Consider the following 21938-nt stretch of genomic DNA (forward strand, 5'->3'; position numbering starts at 1 on the left):
CGGAGCGCAGTCTTTATGCATGGGGCTCCCCTATGTGGGGGACACCCCTGCGTGACACGGCACTCCTTGCCGCACATCAGCATTGCGCGTGGGCCAGCTCATCACATGGATCAGGAGACCCTGGGTTTAAACCCTGGACCTCCCATATGATAGGCAGACGCTCTATCCGTTGAGCCAAATCCGCTTCTCTCATTGTGGATTTATTATTCTTTTTATTTTCCTTTGATAAAAATTACTTAACCTGCAATAGCGAGGTGTCTGAGGTATATTGTCAACTTATTTTTCCAACAGCCTGTCACAGTACCTGGCACATAGTATGTTCCTAATATTTGCTCAATGCCTTAAATAGGCTTCATTTTCAAAACTGATCTTATTTATTTATTTAGTTAGTTATTTAGAAGTACTGGGGATAGGGATTTGGCACCTGGCGCATAGTATGTTCCTAATATTTGCTTGATGCCTTAAATAGGCTTCATTTGCAAAATTGATCTTATTTATTCATTCATTTATTTATTTATTTATTTAGAAGTACTGGGGATAAGGATTGAGCCCAGGACCTTCAAGCCAGCACTCTCCACTGAGCTACACCGGCTCCCCTAAAAATTGATCCTTCTCTTACCTAAAATTCTTAAGCCCTCAGGGTACTCTTGTTCTGTTTAACTTCTGTTTTCTTTGTGATTATAATATTTACAATTTTGTTTCTAATTATAAAAGTAATACATGTTCATTATAGAAAATGTGAAAAATATAAAGCAGAAAATTAAAGTCACTCATAATTCCATTTTCTCAAAGGGAGCCCCTTCTCACCTTTTGGTGTGGCATATTGGTATAGTATGTATTTAAATACAATAAGAATTTTTTTCCTTGGGTTAAAAGTTCTATTGGATGGACCAGTACGTTGTGTCTAGGAGGACTTTGCCATCCCCTTTAGTGTGGCTTACTTCTGGACTCTCATAAGAGCCTTTTTTTCACATTTTACTATTATTGTCTGGTTGCTAGCTCCCTTCAGCAGACCTAGGGTTTGGAGAGAGTCTGCTTTATTGTGTCTCACTTGACTTTGTCTTTAAGGCCCAGCCAGCGTGGCCTTTCGATGGATGTTTGTTGAATGTATGAGAAACTGAAAAAGATGAAGCTAAACCAGTTGCCCCTTTATTTTTATGGACAATCCCTTCCTTGTGCTGTAATTATGCCCAATCCTATATTGTAGAACACATAAATTGCCATGCAATAAAAGTGTATAATATGATCTTTGTTTAATGCTAGTTTTTAAATAATGAGAAATTAGGTCTTTGGAATATTGCTTGCCTCAATGTGTGATATATACTTTAATTCTTTGATCACATTTTTTTAAAATAAGTTAATTATTTTCTATTATGTTGATGGATTGTTTCATATTGTAGATGATTCCTACTGAATATTGCAACACAGGGACTATTAGATAGAGCTGACTGCCACCACCTTGAGGTTTTTTTCAGAAGGGGCTTCTTATTAAAAAATACATAATTTCAGGGTTTGTGCATGACACATTTTTCGTCATCAGTGCCTGAAGATGGAATTAGAGGTTTAGAAAGATAAAGTACTTCATTCATGTAATAAGTATCTGTCATATTTATTCTCACAGTTTCCCCTAGACTTGTTATTTCACTATGAAATAAACAGGGTAAAGGGATTTGAAGGAAGTACCATGTAACTGTCTGCTCCCATTTCCTGAACAGTTGTGACTGCTTTGTAGTCAACTGACGATGGCAAAGTTCTCTGGAGTTTAAATCCCCTAAATTCTCCTTGAGCAGCTTTCAGAACTAGTTTCTTATGTGGCAGACTTCTTAATAGGCAGCCATTCCAGTGTGTTTGGCAGCAACCGAAGAGGGAAAAGGAGATGATTTGCAAGCATTGGAGAATAGGAATTGATTACATCTAGAATTACATTGATTATAGTTGGAATAACTAAGGAAAGGCATTGATGTTTAAAATAGGGGTTTTGAAAGACAAAACAAATAAAATAGGGGTTTTGGAATCAGATATACACAGGTTGAGTCCTGGCTCTTCATCCGTGGTTATGGGACCTTGAACAGGAGACCATAGCTTTATAAACCTTAATTTTCTCATCTATAATAGGAGGGTGATGATAGAATTCTACTTTTTAGAGTTGTGAGATTAAGTAAACATTTAGCAGAGTTTGTTTACAGTTAGCTTGGAAAAATTCTGGCTCTTGTTATAATAATAATTATTAGGGCTCTTACAGCATCTGTCTTTTGTCTCTTGTGACCATGTAATAGGCTTATGTAATAGAAATGGGTCTGATTTCAAAACTTAGGCTCTTTCCAGAATACTGCTCTCCATTTCTAAAGCACTTTATAGTTTATGATATATATTCCCATTTTTCATTTCATTGAATTTTTGTGTTTTGAGACATTGTAATCCCTTCAGCTCCTTGGTTCCAGTTCTTCAGAAAAAGGAGGAGGAATTACCAGAAAATAAGAAGAGAAAGCAATAACTAGCAGCTGGTCTGGGTCTGAAAAGGTGGATAATAAACCCATTGCAGGAAGATTGCCACAGTTTTAACTTTTTTCTGCTTAACCAAGTCAAACACTTGCTGCTTGGAGAAGTCTTTGCTAGTCACTGGAATTACTGTTCCCAAGCTGAAAAGTAGGCATGGGTTTGTTCACATACACGTGTATATGTGCATGAGAGAGAGAGCAGCATTATGTAGGAGTACTACTTTTTCATTATTTGCTTTATAATGTAGAGATGAAATACAGTAAAAAGAAATCATTTTGGAAGCAGATTTAGCTCAATGGATAGAGCATCTGCCTACCACATGGAAGGTCCAGGGTTCAAACGCAGGGCTTCCTGACGTGTGTGATGAGCTGGCCCGTGCGTAGTGCTGATGTGCATAAGGAGTGCCCTGCCATGCAGAGGTGTCCCCCGTATAGGGGAGCCCCACTCGCAAGGAGAGCCACCCAGTGCGAAAAAAGTGCAGCCTGCCTAGGAGTGGTGCCGCACGCACGGAGAGCTAATGCAGCAAGATGAAACACAACAAAAAGAAACACAGATTCCTGGTACCGCTGACAAGAATACAAGTGGACACGGAAGAACACATAGCAAATGGACACAGAGAGCAGACAGCTGGGGTGGGGGTGGGGGAGGGGGTGGGCAGGGAAGGTAAAAGAACAAAAATAACTTCCAGTTTAAAAAAAAAGCAATCATTTGAGTCAATATTAAATGCTGGGTTATTTGAGAAGTTTAGAATTTCTCTGAAAATGTTTTTTAAGCTGATTTTCTATATTTCCCTATCTTTGTGCTGACCTTTCTCACCTTAGAATGGTAGAATGATAGAATTATAGAGTATTAGAGATGGAACCATATGATTGCTTAAGTTCCTCCACCTCCATCTATAGACCAGGAACAGAACCATAAATGCAGGGGAAATGGAATGGAGGAAACCAGCGTTTACTGAGTACCTTCCATGTGTCTAGGTAGGCACTTAAGTAATTCATGCATGCATTCTTGTGATTCAATAGATTTTTTTTTTTTTGAGAGTCTTCTATGTGCCCGACACACTGCTAGGTGTTGTCTATATAGCAGTAAACAAAACATTATCACTGCCCTTGCGAACACTGAAAATTTACATAAATAAATATATACTATCACATTATAAGTGCTGTAATGGAAATGAACACTATATGTGTGAGAGAATAACTGGGAGGGCTTCATTCTACAGGAATAAGAGTAACGATTTCTCTGAGGAAGTATCACATGAGCTATGCTCTGAATAATAATGATAATAATAATTCAGTAATCTCACAAGAGTTCTATGATGGGTAGATCCTATTATCATCATTTTACAAATGAAGAAATGGAAGCACAGAGAGATTAAGTAACCTGCCCAAGGTCACACTTGAAGGGAATAAGGAGTTAGCCATGTTAGGACCATGAGAAAGAGTCTTTTAGGTATAGTGAATAACATGAGCTAAGGCCTTGAATGTGGAAGGTACAAGCAAGGTACATACCCAGACACACTCATTCAGAGCACATCTGGAAAGCCAAAGCAACTAAAGACTGACAGGAAGGTAGGAGAGTGGTAATAGATGATTTTGGAGAGGTAGACAGGGGCTAGATGATATGTTGCTTTATTGGATATTGCAAGGAATTTAGGTTTTATTAAAAGTGATCGGAGGGAACGGATATGGCTCAAACAATTGCACTCCTGCCTCCCACAGGGGAGGTCCCAGGTTTGATTTCTGCTGCGTCCTGAAAAAAACAACAAGCAAAACAAACAAAAAAACCAACTCAGGAAACGGAGTTGGCCCAATGGATAGGGCATCTGCCTACCACATGGGAGGTACGCAGTTCAAACCCCAGGCCTCCTTGACCCACCGTGGAGCTGGCCCATGTGCAGTGCTGTTGTGCACAAGGAGTGCCGTGCCACACAGGGGTGTCCCCTACATAGGGGAGCCCCACGCACAAGGAGTGCGCCCCGTAAGGAGAGTTGCCCAGCATGAAAGAAAGTTGAGCCTGCCCAGAAATGGTGCCACACACGTGGAAAGCTGACGCAGCAAAATGATGCAACAAAAAGAGACACAGATTCCCGGTGCCACTGACAACAACAGAAGCGGACAAAAGAAGAACACGCAGCAAATGGACACAGAGAACAGAGAACTGGGACGGGGGTGGGGAAGGGGAGAGAAACAAAAAATTTAAAAAAAGAGTACAAGGGTCAATTTGGAATCTGTTAGAATAGTGTAGATGAGATGTGGTAGTAGTACAGATGGAGAGAAGTGGGATGAGTTTAAAATACATATTTAAATTTTTTTATTGAAATAAAATTTGTATGATATAAAGGGCACCATTCTATCCACTTGAAGTATATAATATAGTGGTTTTTAATATATTCATGATGCTGTGCAACCATCACTACTATTTAATTCCAGAATATTTCTGTCACTCCAAAAGAAATTACATACCTCCAATTCCCTCCTTCTCTCATCCCTTGGCAACTGCTAGTCTACTTTCTGTCTGTGGATTTCCCTATTCTGAACATTTCATATAAAAGGAATCATACACTATGTGGCCTTTTATGTATGGCTTCTTTCTTTTAGCATAATGTTTTCAAGCTATATCTCTCCTGTAGCATGTATCAGTACTTCATTCCTTTTTTATGGCTGAAGAATATTCCATTGTATAGATTTTCTTTATTCATTGGTTGATGGACTTTTGGGTGGTTTTCACTTTTTGACTATTATAAATAATGCTGCTATGAGCATTTGTGTACAAGTTTTTGTGTGGCAATATGTTTTCAGTTCTCTTGGGTATATACCTACAAGTGGAATTGTTGAGTCATATGCTAACTCTATGCTCACCATTTTGAGGAACTGCCAAACAGTTTTCCACATCAACTGCACCATTTTTAATTTCCCCCAGCAATGTATAAGTTTCTAGTTTCTCTTCATCCTCACCTACACTTACGATTTTCAGTTTTTAAAAAATTATAGCCATCTTAGTGGGTACAAAATGGTATATCATTATTTTGATTTGCATTTTTTAATGACTTAGGATGTTGAACATCTTTTCATTTGCTTATTGGCCATTTGTAGCTCTTCTTTGTTAAAACGTCTGTTCAAATCCTTTGCCCATTTTTTGGTTGGGTTGTTTGTCTTGTTGTTGATATGTAAGAGATTTTTTTATATATTCTGGATACCGACCCTTATTTGATATATGATTTGAAAATTTCTACCATTCTGTGGATTGTCTTTTTACTTTCCTTACAGTGTCCTTTGGAGGACCAAAGTTTTAAATTTTGATTAAGTTCAATTTATCTAATTTTTCTTTCATAAAAGAGACTGTTACCTAATCCAAGGTCTTAAAGATTCATGCCTATGTTTCCTCCTAAAAGTCTCATGGTTTTTAGTTCTTATGTTTAGATCTTTTATCCATTTTGAGTTATTTTTGTATTTGGTATGAGGTAGGGGATCAAATTCATTCTTTCACCTATTGCTATCCATTTGTCCCAGCATCATTTGTTGGAAAGACTCTTCTTCCCCCACTGAAGTATGGTGCTTTTTTTTTTAAGATTTATTTATTTTTATTTATTTTTTCCCCTCCCCTCATTGTTTTCACTTATTGTCTCCTCTCTGTACCTGTTTGTTGTGTGCTTATATGTATATTTTTTTAGGAGGCACCAGGAACTGAACCTGGGATATCCCACGTGGGAGGGAGGTGCCCAATTGCATGATCCACCTTCACTCCCTGAAAGATGTTTTTAAAAATCATTTTTATTGTGGGGAGCAGATGTGGCTCAAACAGTTAAGCCTCCCCCTCCCACATGGGAAGTCCCAGGTTTGGTTCCCAGTGCCTACTGAGAAAACAAAAATGAAAAGCAGGGAAGTGGATTTGGCTCAACTGATAGAGCATCTGCCTACCAGATGGGAGGTCCAGGGTTCAAACTCAGGACCTCCTGACTTGTGTGGTGAGCTGGCCCATACACAGTGCTTATGCGCGCAAGGAGTGCCATGCCACGCGGGGGTGTCCCCCACGTAGGGGAGCCCCATGTGCAAGGAGTACACCCTGTAAGGAGAGCGCCCTGCATGAAAAAAGCACAGCCTGCCCAGGAGTGGCGCCGCACATGCAGAGAGCTGATGCAGCAAGATAATGCAACAAAAAGAGAGACAGATTCCCGGTGCCACTGACAAGAATGCAAGCAGACACAGAAGAGCACACAGTGAATGGACACAGAGGGCAGACAATGAGGGGAGGAGGGGAGAGAAATGAATAAAAAATAAATCTTTAAAAAAAGAAAAAAAAGGGAAGCGGACTTGGCCTAATGGATAGGGCATCCGCCTACCACATGGGAGGTCCACAGTTCAAACCCTTGGCTTCCTTGACCCATGTGGAGCTGGTCCATGCGCAGTGCTGATGTGCACAAGGAGTGTCCTCCCACGCAGGGGTGTCCCCTGTGTAGGGGAGCCCCACATGCAAGGAGTGCGCCCCGTAAGGATTGCCACCCAGGAAGAAAGAAAGTGTAGCCTGCCCAAGAATGGTGCCACCCACACGGAGAGCTGACACAACAAGGTGACACAACAAAAAGAAACACAGATTCCCGGTGCTGCTGATAAGGATAGAGATGGTCACAGAAGAACACACAGCGAATGGACACAGAGAGCAGACAACTGGGATGGGGGTGGGGGGAAGGGAAGATAAATAAATAAAAAATAAATCTTAAAAAGAAAAAAAGCAAAACAGAAAGCAAACTCAGGGAAGCCAATGTGGCTCAGTGGTCGAGCACCAGCTTCCCACATCCCAGGTTTATTCCCTGGCCCCTATGACCTCCAGATATATTCACATACTGCAATTCCATCTAAAGTTTGCATTTAGTAACTTTATGTATAATCACAAGAGTTGTTTATTCTTCTATTGCAATCAATTTTAGAGCATTTTCATTTCTCTAAAAGGAAAAATCCCTTCACTTTTGTAGTCACCTCTCAGTCCCTCTATCCTTCCTCTGCTATATAACCACATCCACATCATGGTTCACTAGGTCTCTAGCTTTCCTTCTAGTGACATGTATTAGCCTAAACTTTCTCCTTCACCCACAGTTATACCTGCATATTAGTGCTGTTAATTACATTCATTATAATATACTACCATCACCTGTAACCATTTCCAAACATTTACAATCAACTTTATTACAAATTCTGCACTGAAACATATTTTTGATGTAGGCACATTAAAACTTACTAATGGAGTAGATATGGGGGAGGGGGAGAGAGTCAAGCTTATTGACTTAAACAGTTGGCTTAGTGGTTATAGCATTTTCCAAAATGAGAAATGGTGTTGTAATTTGGGGTCGGAAGGAGTGAGGGCTAGTCCAAAGTACAGATTTGAATTTAAGTTTATGTTGGCTGTGGTACTTTTTCATATATTGCATAAACAATTTGATATATGAATTTGTAATTTCAGGGAGAAGTTTGAGGTTGAGATAAGATTTGGGTGTCAATCAGGATACAGACTGTATTAAAGCTTTGAGATTAATGAGAGAGACACCCTACAGAGGGCCCAATCTAGAGCCCTGAGGAACACTTACCAATTAGAAACTGAATAAAAGAGGAGGAACCTGGGAGAAGATTGAGAAGAAGTGACCAGAAAGGAAGGAAGAAAAACCAAAATATGTGGTGTCATGAAAGCTAATTTAATCAGAATTTTCCAGAGAAACAGAACCAATATGATATACATATATATGAAGGCATTGATTATAAGGAATTGGCTTGTGTGACCATGAAGGCTGGTAGTCCAAACTCTGTAGGGCATCCTCAGGCTGGAAACTCTGATAATCAAGGGGATGTTGAAGCCCTAAGTCCAAATTCCCCAAGGGAAGTTGACTGCCTGGAAATTCTGGCAAGAGTCAGTGCTGAAGTTGAGGCAGAAATTCTGATCTCTGAAACCCTCAGTTCTGGCTTATAACACCTCCCAGTTTTTGGTAGACACAAATCTCATTTATGAAACACATTCCCAATAACAAGTAGGCCAGTGTTTGACCAAACAACCGTAAACCATAACATAGTCAAGTGGACATATGAACGTAACCATCATAGAAGCCTGAAGAGGGAGAGATTGATAATGCAGGAGAAGGTTAAGGCCAAATGAAGGAATATAGTCCTTTTGAAGGTGCAAGCGAAAGGATACATAACACAGTGGTAGAGAATAGCCTTTAATGAGATGAGTGGCACCCTAGTGTAACAAGGGAGAAGGTGGTTAAAAATCTAAATAAGTTAGTGGATTTGATGATGGGAAGTTTTCTCATTAAAGAATAAGAATATTTTCTCATCTGTTGGTAGTACATGAGCTAAGGGATGGGAGCCAGAGGTCAAGGTGGACTCAGGGAGCTATGAGAAATTTGAATAGAAAAGCAAAAGTATGTAATAGTGATCTTGGGTAGGGGAGGATGGGATTTGAATGAGGAGATGTAATAGGCTTGCTGTATGGTGTTGAGTACCCATTTGAAGTTTGTCACTTTGAATTGAAAGTAAAATCAACCTGTGCAGCTATGTAATTTTCCTCTAGCATTGTTTAGCTGCGGAGTGTTGAGATTGGTTTCATCCAAGGTTGGGGTTCTCCCCATTGAGTTCAATGGAGAGAGAGAGTGTTAAAAGGCATTTGCAAAGCAGTGATTAAACTGATGGTCAACGGAATCTGGAAAGTAGAGTAGGGAGTATGGTGATTTGATCGATAATAAAAAGGTGGTGGGTTAGTGGATTGAGGTGGAAAATTTGAGAGTCTGCTCGAACTAATGAGCTGAAAGTATATTAGAATATATTCAGTGAATGGATGTTCTAAATTGAGATTTTGGAGTTGGTACAGATCCATGGTGTATCCAGTGTAATAATGGTTGAGGTCAAGTAGAGGATAAAGCATAGAAGATGACATGGTTTAGGGATTGAAAGACTTGAGTGTTGGATGTATTATTCCTTTATATTAAATCACAAAGGATGATAATAGGAGTAGGGGTAGGAAGGAGAACTATAAGCACGTCTTCAGTGAGTGGAGAGGGAATAACCAGAGACTGGTGGATGATAGAAATCAAAAAGGAGGCAGAGAGAATGGTGAAGTTGGATGGCTTGGACCTCAAAGGAACAAGGAGTAGTGCAAGAAAGGGGGAAATAATAGTCTGTAAGTATTAGTGAAGACAAGAATACCTCTGCCACCTCTTGGCCTTGAGGATTTGGATTGTTTTGTTTTGTTTTTAAGGCAAAAGAGCTCTCTTTTGAGAGAACCTCAGAAGAAACGGTATCTTCAGTGACCAGCAGGTTTCAATTATGGCAAAGTGATGAAGAGAGTATTTTTAAAAAGAAGCTTAGGATTCGTGGAAATTTGCTGATAGTTCCTGAGGTCAGAGTGGAAGGTTCAGAGGGAGGATAGGTAGAAGTGTGGGGTGGTTCGGGTATGTATAGAGCTTTGTGGGGTGATGATTAGGGGAATAACGAAAGATCAAGGACACTGGAGCTTTTGCAAGTGATGAAGTAAAGAGATGTACTGTATAATGGAATAAGTCCCAATAGTCTCAGATAAAGCAAACACCTGCTTCCAGTGATGTGGGCCTACTGCTTCCCTAAAGAGTGTAACTTTACAAGTAACTTATCCCAAAGCCTCACAGAGTGATAATGGCAGCTTCTAAGGAGAAAAGCTAATGTCAAGTCTAATGGTGACTTCTCCAAGGTTACACTGAGTTAGTAGCAAAACACATGTCTTGATACCAAATATCAGCTCAACTCACCATTCTAATTTGTTCTTCTTAGCTGTAGATTTACCTTCCTGCTGGCAATACTGGATCCAGTAGGCCATTACAAAATAAAACTTGAAGAAAAAGAAGAAAGAAAAAAGCTACCTTAAAAGTAGGCTGTGTTTCCACTTTGGGACTGTTCCAGGCTCATAAGTTGATCTCTGCAGAAAGGATAAGAATCTTGCTGCTCTGCACATAGGACCTGGAGAGCAGTGATGTGGCCCAATAAAGTCAGTATGACCTTGACTGTGTACTTTACCTTCATGCATATGCTCTGTCCACAGGGTCATGTAGGGACAACAGCAACCAAGAAGATCGACGTCTACCTCCCCCTGCACTCCAGCCAGGACAGACTGCTGCCCATGACTGTGGTGACAATGGCCAGCGCCAGAGTGCAGGACCTGATTGGGCTCATCTGTTGGCAGTACACAAGTGAAGGACGGGAGCCAAAGCTCAAGTAATGCTTTCTGTTTTTGGTTGCTCTACTTTCTTCATTATCTCCTGGCTCCCCAAATGCATTTTGTGGCACACCATTTCTAGATATTGGCCTGGGACCCAGACCCCCACACTGATGCAGCTCAAGTTGCTCATGAGAGCTTGGGCCTGTGTAGTTAGCCCGTATCTCAAATAATCTGCTTATAAAATAGACTAAGTTTGTGAATGCATCATGAGGAAATGGATTTTAGCAATTTCAAATTCCTTTTATGATACCTGCTGATAAAAGTAGCCTGGGATGGAGTGGTAGGGGAGAAGAATGTTGGTTGAGCACCTGCTATGAGCCAGGCACTGTGCTAGGCCTATCATACATGGTATCTTGTTTTATTCTCCCAGTTCCCTATGAGGTGTTATGTTCCTTATTCTCCAGAGGAGGAAACTTGGGGTCAGATAGTTATTACTTGCTGACGGTTATACAGATGGGACATGGAAAAGTCAGGATTTGATTCCAGATCTATTGGGTGCCAAGGTTTTTTCCATTTCCTTCTGTCTCCTATAAAACATTTGGTCTAAATTACAGTTTTTATTGTTATCAGTCAGTTGATTGTTATCAATCAGTTTTTCTCTCACAGTGTTTGAAAGTAGAATCTCTATAACTGTACATTGTAATTTGAACTTCAGAGTGCTTTCTTTCATTGGTTTTCCCATAATTGAATGCATTATTCAACAGGGATCCTCTTATAGTTTTAAGTGTTCTTTTCAATAGTTGGGGTTGGAATGTAGCAAAATATAGTGAATAAGACCAAGATTGCAACATAGGATGCTCCAGTATTCTCTTCCCCCACAGAATCTTTGAACAACTAGTTAAAACTAGCAGAGCCATCATCCTTAAAATGCTAAAAATCTGGATGAGTACCTATCAAAAAAACACACCTTTACAAATGGTAGGAAATGCTTATGGTGGACAAAGATGGAAGCATAAGATGCTCCAGGGTGCTGTTCCTCCACAGAGTCTCTGAACAACTAGTAAAAACTGTCAGATCCATCTTCTTCAAAACTCCAGAAAATAGTTAAAGGGTTCCAGTAACTGGACCAGTGATGAATCAAGAAAATTCAGCTTTATAAAACAATAGGAGGAGCTCTTAGGGCCTTTTCTGACTTCTCTCCCACTAATCCCCAGTGTGGTGTGGAGCCAGTGTATCTGCCATTGTGTGTGGGTCCCTGGCTCCCATTATGGGTTTCAGAGGGAATAGAGTAAATCCTGTGAGTATACTGTGTTGCCTATATGTTGGGGATAGTCTATCCAGTGGCAGCATGGAAGACTGAATCAGGAAATTCCTTCCAGGATCACCTTCCTCAAATTTGCCTTGTAAGCAGAATCAGCTTGCAGCAGAAGTAGTGCAAGAAACAATTAAGTCTAAGCAACCCAGGGTAAAAAGATTACTTGCCTATTTCATAGGGAGTTAAGGGTGCATTCAAATTCCTATAAACAGGGGCATTCCTAAGCCCACTACCAAACACAAGCCCAGGACAAAACTCAGGTTCAAGAAAGATGGAGAGGACCCTGCACTTTGCATTCACCTTGGGCTGATCTCTTAAAAGGAGAGCGCCACTCTGAAGGAAAGCACCAACCAATGCAAAGCCAATTTACCAAGACTATGAAAGGTGTTTTTTGGGTTTGTTTGTGCTAACACTCAAGGAAATCTTTGTTAGGTCACTACCTGGATACAAACTTAAGAAACAGGTCAGGGAATGAATCCCAGAGTTAAAACTTAACAATATTAAAATGTATAGTATATAACAAAAGATTACAAGACAAACAAAGAAACAGGAAATGATGGCCCATCCAAAGAAACAAGATAATGATCCAGTAACCATCCATTAAGAAGACCAAACTTTGAATGTACTGCTCAAAGAACTTAAAAAATGATTTTCAGTATCCTCAAAGGAAGTAAGGGAAAAACAAAGAAAAAACCAGAGTATCAGGAAAACAAGGAATGAACAATATGAGAATCTCAATAAAGAAATAGAAATTATAAAAATGAACCAATAGGGGAGGCAGATGTGGCGCAACTGATAGAGTGTCCATCTACCATATGGAGGGTCTAGGGTTCGATCCCCAGGGCCTACTGACCTGTGTGGTAAGCTGGCCCATGTGCAGTGCTGTCGCGTGCAAAAAGTGCCCTGCCACACAGGGGCGCCCCCCACATAGGGGTGCCCCACACGCAAGGTGTGCACCCCACAAGGAGAGCTGCCCTGTGTGAAAAAAAAGCACAACCTACCCAGGAGTGGCACCACACACGTGGAAAGCTGATGCAGCAAAATGACGCAACGAAAAAGAGATGTATTTTCCCAGTGCTGTCTGATAATGCAAGTGGACACAGAACACACAGTGAATGGACAGAGAGAGCAGACAACCGGGGGAAAGCGAGAGAGATAAATCTTAAAAAAAAAAAAATGAACCAATAGAATAACTGAATATGAAATATTACCTAGAGAGTTTCAACAACAGATTGAAACTGGCAGAAGAAAGAATCAGTGAACTTGAAAACAAGACAATAGAAATGATTTAGGCTGAGAAGCAGAAAGAAAAAATTTTTTAAAAAGTGAACAGACCTTGAGATCTATGGTACAAGATCGAGTATTCTAATATACACATTATGGGAGTTCCAAAAGGAGAAGAAAGAGAGAAAAGTACAGAAAACTTCCAAAATTTATGAATTTATGTGATATGAATATGCACATCCAAGAAGCCCAATGAAGCCAAAAGAATAAACTTATGGGATGCAGCAAAGTCAGTGCTGAGAGGGAAATTTATACCTCTAAATGCCTACATTAAAACAGAAAAACAATCTCAAATCAGAAACCTAATGTCACAACTGCAGGATCTACAAAATAAGAGTAATCTACACCCAAAATAAGCAAAGGGAAGGGAGTAACAAAGATTAGCATGGAGATAAGTGAAATAGAAAATTTTAAAGAGAGAGAGAGAATGAATGAAACCAAATGTTTCTTTTAAAAGTTTAATAAAGTCAACAAAAATGAGGATGCAAATAACTAAATTCAGAAGTGAAAGGGGAGGTTACTAACTGACACCACAGAAATAAAAAGGTTTATTAAGAGGATACTATAAACAATTATACACCAACAAATCAGATAGATGAAATGAACAAATTTCTAGAAACACACAAACTACCTACACTAACTCAAGAACAAATGGAAGATCTTAACAGACTGTGAAGATATTGAATCAGTCATCAAAAACTTCCCAGCAAAGAAAAGTCCAGGACTAGATGGCTTCACTGGTGAATTTTACCAGACATTCTGAGAAGAATTAATTCCAGTTTTCTCAAATACTTCCAGAACATTGAAGAGGAGGGAACATTACTAGCACATCCTTTGAGTCCCACAACACCTTAATACCAAATCCAAATAAAAATGTCACAAGAAATGAAAATTATAGACCAATATCCCTTATGAATATCAATGCAAAAATCCTCAACAATATGCTAGCAAACCAAATCCAACAGTACATTATACTACGTTAACCAAATGAAGGAAAAAGACCCACAGGATCCTTTCAATTGATGAAGAAAAGATATTTGACAAAATCCAGCACCTTTAAGATGCTCACTGTCACCACTGTTATTCAACATTGTGCTGGAAGTTCTAGCCATAGTATTCAGGCAAGGAAAAGCAATACAAGCAAATTGGAAAAGAAGTAGTAAAACTCTCTATTTGCACATGATATGATCCTATATGTAGAAAATCCTGGAAAATCTACAACAAAGTTACTAAATCTAATAACTTAATTCAGCAAATGACAGGTTCCAAGATCAACACACAGAATATACTGGGAAAGAACAATCTGAGGAGGAAATCATGTTAAAAATTCCATGTACAATAGTAACTAGCAGAATCAAATACTAGGAATAAAGTTGTATTAGTCAGCCAAAGGGGTGCTGATGCAAAATACCAGAAATCTGTTGGCTTTTTAAAAGGGTATTTATTTGGGGTAGGAGCTTACAGTTCCCAGGCCATAAAGCATAAATTACTTCCCTCACTAAGTCTGTTTCCATGTGTTGGAGCAAGATGGCTGCCAACATCTGCCAAGAGTTCAGGCTTCCTGGGTTCCTTTCTTCCTGGGGCTCTATTCCTCTTTGGGCTCAGCTGCTGTTTCTCCACAAGGTCAGCTGTAGATTATCAGGTGATTGGCTCTGTCTTTCTCTCTGGAGCTTGATTCTTTCCATACTCAGCTGTTCTGCTCCTCTGTGTGCTTATTTCCTGGGCTCCAACTAAAAAACTCCAGCATCAAAAAACTCCAATTCTGTCCTTTGCCATGTCTTTTATCTGTGAGTCCCCACTCACCAAAGGACAGGAACTCATCGCCCTACTAATGTAGCCCAGTCAAAGCCCTAATCATAATTTAATCACACCCAGGTACAGACCAGTTTATAAACATAATCCAATATCTATTTTTGGAATTCATGAACCATATCAAATTGCTACAAAAGTTAACCAGGGATGTATACATGCAAAACTAAAAAGGATTAAAAGGTTTATACATAACAAAACTATAAAACATTGCTAAAAGAAATTAAAAACTTAAATGGAAAGACCTTCCATGTTTGTGGGTTTAAAGACTAAATATTGTTAAGGTGTCACTTTTAACCCAAAACAATTTACAGATTCAGTGCAATCACAATCAAAATTCTTCTTTGCAGAAATGAAAAAGCTAGTCATAAAATTTATATGGAAGGATAAGAGGCCCTGAATAACCAAAACCATATTATAAAAGAAGAAAAAGTAGAGGGCTCTCACCCCCCAATTTTAAAAGATATTAGAGAAGAGTGGATGTAGCTCACTGGTTGAACACCTGCTTCCCATGTACGAGGTCCCAGGTTCAATCCCTGGTACCTCCTAAAAAATAAAGTAAAATAAAACGTATTACAAACTGCAGTTATCAAAACAGACATTTAGAGCAATGGAATTGAATTGAGAGTTCAAAAAGAAGCCCTCATATCTATGGCAAATTGATTTTTTAATTTTTATGAATCATTTCTATTGATATTTACTTCATTAGAAATTGAAAATCAGAAATTTTTAAAACACAGAAGTACACATTCCATTAGCTGTCATAGCAATGAAGTCATTTCTGGAAAACTCCACTGTACTTTTGTGAAAAAGACAAATCACATCTTAGTATTATTATGAAATAATTATGACCTTGCAGACCCCTTGAAAGGGTCTGAGAGACCCCCCAGGGTTCCCATACCATCACACTTTGAAAACCAATGCAATGCCATGTTCTGTCAGTTTCACCTTCTAAATATCTCTCAAATCGATAGCATTTCAGTATACCAGTTGATTCTTGAGAATGGTGTCAAGTCTACTCAGTGGGGGAAAAATAGTCTCAACAAATGGTTCTGGGAAAGCTGGATACCCATGTGCTAAAGAATGAAGGGGACCCCTACCAATATTTGTCACAAAAGGATACATTGTATGCCACACCAATAAGAAATAATTCGAATAAGTAAATTCATAGAGTCAGAAACTAGAATATAGGTTACCAGGTGCTGGGGTGGGGGGGAATGGAGAGTTGATGCTTAACTAATATAGTTTCTGTTTGGGGTAATGGAAAAATTTTGGTAGTGGATGGTGGTGGTAATGGATGGTGGTGATGGCAGTACAATACTATGAATGTAATTAACACCACTGACTTATGTATTTGAATGTGGTTAAAAGAGGAAATTTTAGGTTTTATATGTTAATAGAAGAAAAAATTGTTTGAAAAACTATAGGGCTGAACAACACAAATAATGAATCTTAATGTAAACTATGGGCTGTATTTAATACCATAATTATAATAATAATGTTTTATCAATTATAATAAAAGGACCATAGCAATGCAAAGTGTTAATTACTGGGAAAACTGAGTGTGTTAGGCAGAGCATAGCTCTATATTTTTCTGCATGATTTTCCTGTAAACCTAAACTTCTCTAATTAAAAAAACGTGGATATTTTAATTATTTTATTGTCCACATTTTACAGATGAGGAAATTAAAATTAAGTGAGGCTAAATAATTTGCCTAAATCACACAGTAAGTAGTAAAATTGGTATTAAAACCCAGGTGTCTCTGACTCCAAAATCCAGGTCTTCATTATTACAGTATGCTCCCTCCCACAGGTGATTTTAAAATATCTATTGAATGTATACTTATTCCAGGCAGTGTGCTAGGTTTTGGGACAGAAGCAATAAAGGCAGTTCATGCCATTGAGGAACTTACTATATAAGGGTGAATAAACAATAATGATATAATAAAATATAATATCAGGTGCTATTAGATGAGCTGACCCCATATTTTGGCATGAGAGTAGAGTCAAGGAAAGCTGCATTGGTTAAATGACATCTAAACTGAGACCTTAAGGAGGAGTCAGGAAAAGCCATGCAAATAGTTTGAAAGGAGGATGTTTTAAGCAAGCAGAGAGAAGCCATGGATATCTGGTCATGATAGCCCTTTAAATTCTTGCTTTAAAATTTACATACTGCTCTAAATACATAGTAATGGTGAATGAAATGTTATTGGTATACCTGAACTTTAATAACAAGGTAAACAGAGTGGTAGACTAGAAATAGAACCAAGTATAAAAACAAACATAATGTGCTGAGAATCCATTCTTTCAGTGTATTACTTTCCAAAAAGCATGCTGTAAATAGATTTACCATAGTGGAAGTAATGGTTTTCTCAGGCTTCAGGTGAGCTAGGCAGGGCCTGAGTGGTCAGAGTCCCCACCGGTCATTTCTGGTTAGGAACAGTCTCATCCATTTATCCCTAGTGTGCCATATAAGCATTGTCATTTTCTAAGTGTTCCATAATGTCAAAAGTTGTGGGAAACACTGCTTGAGGGTATGGGAACCAAAGGACCTTCATGCCTGGCTGGTGCCCAGAGGATTTCTCATAGCTAGAAAGTAGGAGCTGAGATGGATTTGTCTTACTTATGAAAAGAAGCTGAACTAAGCTTGCTGGATCTGTGGCCTACTTAAAGTTGTGTTTCTAGGTGTGGCAGGAGGGAATAAAGATAGCAGTGGAACCAGAATCTAACCATGATGTGACTGGGGTTATGATAGCCCCAGTGTTACCAAAGGTCAAGAACTCTGACCCTCTAGTATAAAACCAGGTTCTAGACTAGGCCTCTGCTCAGATGGACTCAAAGCCACTGACAGTATCTGTAAAAGCACTAGACAGGGAGTGGTGAGTACTGTATTAGTCAGGGTTCTCTAGGGAAACAGAACCAACAGGAGATATCTGTAAATAGTATGAGACTTTATAAATTTCTGTCACGACAGTGGAGATGCCCAAGTACAAATTCCACAGGGCAGGCTGCAAACCAGGGGCTCGAATGAAGGTCCTTGATGGGTTTCCAGGAGACACTGGCTCTCTGACATTGACCTAGGAATTCTCTCTCTGAATGCTGAAATCACTTCCCCTTTTAAGGCTTTCAACTGATTGGATGAGATGTCACTCACAGCTGATGGAGATCTCTTTGGTTGATTGTTGATGTAATCAGCCATCTATGCAATCAACTCACTGATAATTAAAGTCCATGAAAATGCCCTTGTATTACAGTTAGCCCAGTGCTTGCTTGACCAAACAGGTAGGCACCATTACCTGGCCAAGTTGACACATTCGCCTAACCATCACTAGTACAAAGAGAGGGAGAGAGGGAAAGTGCACAGTTAAGCGTGTAAGTGTTCTTATTCAAGAAGATCCAGTAAATTAAAAATCCAAGGCACACTAGGATAACCAGTGCTAACAAAGACAACCAGTAATCAAGCAATGAATTCACTCCCAATAAAATACAATAATAGACCAATCTGAAAATTTATTTCACATAAGTTTAAGATCGCCAAAGGGATGAAGGAAGGAATAACATCTATGACAAACTTCTAAGGAGCTAAGAAACAACCATGCAGATCAGAATCATGGGGCAGATTTAGAAAAGAACCAATTAAAAGCCTGGAAATATATAAAGCAGTTATTAAAGTTAAAAAAAAAAACATAAGCATATAGGATGAACTCTAGATTGGACACAATTTAAGAGAGAATGAGATGGAAAATAGTACTGAGGGGGAGCAGATGTGGCTCAAGCAGCTGATTTCTTGCTTCCCACATGGAAGGTCCTGGATTCAGTCCCCTTTGTCTCCTAAAACAGACAAACAAAATAATCCAAACAACAAGCAGACAGATGTGGCCCGGTGGTTGAGGACCAGCTTCCTGCTTTCGAGGTCCTGGGTTCAATCCCCAGCCCTGGTACTTTAAAAAAAAAAAATTGTACTTAAGAATTCAGCCTAGGTTGTAGCACAAAGACATAAAGAGGTACAATGAATAAAAGATAAGTAAATTATGAGACATGGATGAAGGACCACATTTGAAGTAGAGAATGGAAGGAGCAGGAGAAAGATAATATTTGAAGAGATGCCAGAGAATTTCTCAGAATTGAAGGCAAGTATGAATGACTGTTCATATTAAAAACACATAATACCAAACTGAAGAAAGGTAGCCTTTTCATTAAAAGCTGCTGGAGCAATTGGACATCCATAGGCAAAGAAATGAACTTCAACCTTAACCTCATACCTTATATAAAAAAATTAATTCAAAATGGATATGCATGACCTAAATGAAATGTAAAACTATGAAACTTGCAGGAGTAAACATAGGAAAAAGTCTTTGGGGCCTAGGCAAAAAAATCCTAGACATTACACCAAAAGCATGATCCATAAAAGAAAAAAAAATAGATAAATTAGAGTTACCACAGTTTAGAATTTTTGCTCTGTGAAAGACACTGTTAAGAAGATGAAAGGGCAGACTACAGACTGAGACAAAATATTTGTAAACCATCTATCTTACAACGGGCTTATATCTAAAATACAGAAAGAACTCTCCACAATAGTAAAAAAACAATCCAGTCAGAAAACATGCAATACTATGAGGGGACATATTACCAGAGAGGATATAGAGATGGCACATAGCAAATGAAAAGATGTTTAACACGATTAGCCATTAAAAAAATGTAATCTACATACTGTTTGGTTTGCTAAAATAAAAATAGTGATGATTCCAAATGCTGACAAGGATCTAGAGAAACTTCATCTCTCATTATGTTGCTGATGGTAATGTAAAATGATACAAATACAACCACTATGGAAAATAGCTTGGCAGTTTATTGTAAAACTAGACATGCACTTACCATGCAACTCATTTGTATACTTGGGCATTTATTCCAGAGAAATGAAATTTTATTTTCACACAAAAATCTTTGCCCAAATGTTGACAATAGTTTTATTTGTAATAGTCAAAATCTGGAACCAACCCAAATGGGTGAATGATTAAACACTGATATATCCCTGCAGTGGAATACTACTCAGTAATTAAAAAGTGAGGGGATTTGGTTCAACTGATTAGAGCATCTGCCTACCACAGAGGGGGTCCAGGGTTCGATCCCCAGGACCTCCTGACCCATGTGGTGAGCTGGCGCACGTGCAGTGTTGATGCATACAAGGAGTGCCATGCCACACAGAGGTGTCCCCCACGTAGGGGAGTCCCATGCGCAAGGAGTGCGTCCCGTAAAGAGAGCCGCCCACACGAAAAAAAGTGCTGCCTGCCCAGGAGTGGCACTGTACGCATGAAGAGCTGACACAGCAATATGATGCAACAAAAAGAGACACAGTTTCCTGGTGCCACTGACAAGAATACAAGTGGACACAGAAGAATGCACAGTGAATGGACACAGAGAGCAGACAAATGGGGGGGTGAGGGGGTGGAAGGGGGAAGGGAGAGAAATAAATTAAAAATAAACCTAAAATAAAATAAAATAAAATTTTCTAGTGACCACATTTTAAAAAGTAAAAAGGAATAGGTGAAATTAATTTTCATAATACATTTTGTTTAAGCTAATATGTCTAAATTATTTCAAAATCTAATAATATAAAAATTATTGAGACATTTAACATTCTTTTATGTTTCTTTGTCCTAAGTCTTCAATATCTGATGTCTATTCCCTACTTAACAGCAAATCTTCCCTAGCCACATTTCAAGTGCTTAGTAGCCACATGTAGCTCATGGTTACCATACTGGACAATGCAGCTATAGAGTATACCAGGCTGTTTTAGCAAAGCAGTGGAGATCCCTATCGATTCTCTTTTTCTGATATAATCTCAGCTATCTAGAATCTTGAGGATCTTGATGAGTTTTATAGAAGCATCAAAATTAATTTTAATCATATTTTATAGGAAGCCTTTAAAAATGTATTAACAGCTTTACCTGTCTTCTAAATCAGAATATAGTATAGCAGTTAAGAGTGTGGGATGCAAAGGCATAGTCTGGGTTTGAATTCTGGTGTTACCACTTACCAGCAGAGTAATCTTAGAAGCCCCACATATTACAGTATCCTCAAGTGTAAAATGAGGGTAGAAACAACCTACCAGGGTAGTTATAAAAATCAAATGAGAAAATAAATGGTAAGTGTTCAATAAATCATCATTTCTAGTACTGGTAACTACTTTAACTACAGATGGCTATAACGACAACCGGTTCTAGCAGTTTTGTCAACAGCAGTAGCATAATTTAGGCCTTTCTTGAAGACTCAAGTGATTCTACTATGCCATGATACACTTATGCCCTGGTGGGCTTATGAAAACATGTAGGAAAATTTGACCTTGTATGTTTCAACTACTCTGCTATTTGAATTTTTTTTCCCTCCCCCTACCTCCCACCCTGCTGTTTTTTGCTGTCTGTGTCCATTTGCTGTGTAATCTGTATCTGTTTCTTTTTGTTTTCTCTTCTCGTTTTTCTCCTCTAAGATTCACCAGGTTTCAATCCTGGGGCCTCTGATGGGGAGAGAGGCTCCTTGTCACTTGCGCCACCTCAGTTCCTGCTTTTTTGCGCCTCACATTGACTCTCCCCTTCATCTGTCTTTTGTTGCATCATCATCTTGCTGTGTGACTCATTTGCACAGGCACTGTCTCGCCACGTGGGTGTTCTGCTCGCCACGTATGCACTTGTGTGGGCACTCGGCTCACCGCATGGGCACACTTAACAGGAGGCTCTAGGAATCAAACCCAGGTCTTCCCATATGATAGGCAGAAGCCCAATCACTTGAGCTATATCTACTTCCCTGAATTATTTATTGTGTTCTTTATTCTTCCCTGTTTTTGCCATCTGCTTGCTCA

General features: G+C 39.1%; 1 protein-coding gene across 8 annotated transcripts in view; it reads left to right on the forward strand.

Annotated features, from left to right (window-relative positions):
* The window catches only part of MAPKAP1 (MAPK associated protein 1), a 304477-nt gene that overhangs the window by 128084 nt on the left and 154455 nt on the right, over positions 1 to 21938 (forward strand). For all 8 annotated transcript variants that reach the window (XR_011649456.1, XM_004463399.5, XM_004463397.5 and 5 more), the window contains one exon: positions 10558 to 10730. Coding sequence is in view for 7 of the 8 variants with exons in the window: in XM_004463399.5 (XP_004463456.1) it covers positions 10558 to 10730 (173 nt within the window). In the remaining variant the exon portion in view is untranslated. The remainder of the gene's footprint in view (positions 1 to 10557; positions 10731 to 21938) is intronic.

Source organism: Dasypus novemcinctus, chromosome 8, assembly GCF_030445035.2.
Source record: "Dasypus novemcinctus isolate mDasNov1 chromosome 8, mDasNov1.1.hap2, whole genome shotgun sequence".
NCBI lineage: Eukaryota > Metazoa > Chordata > Mammalia > Cingulata > Dasypodidae > Dasypus > Dasypus novemcinctus.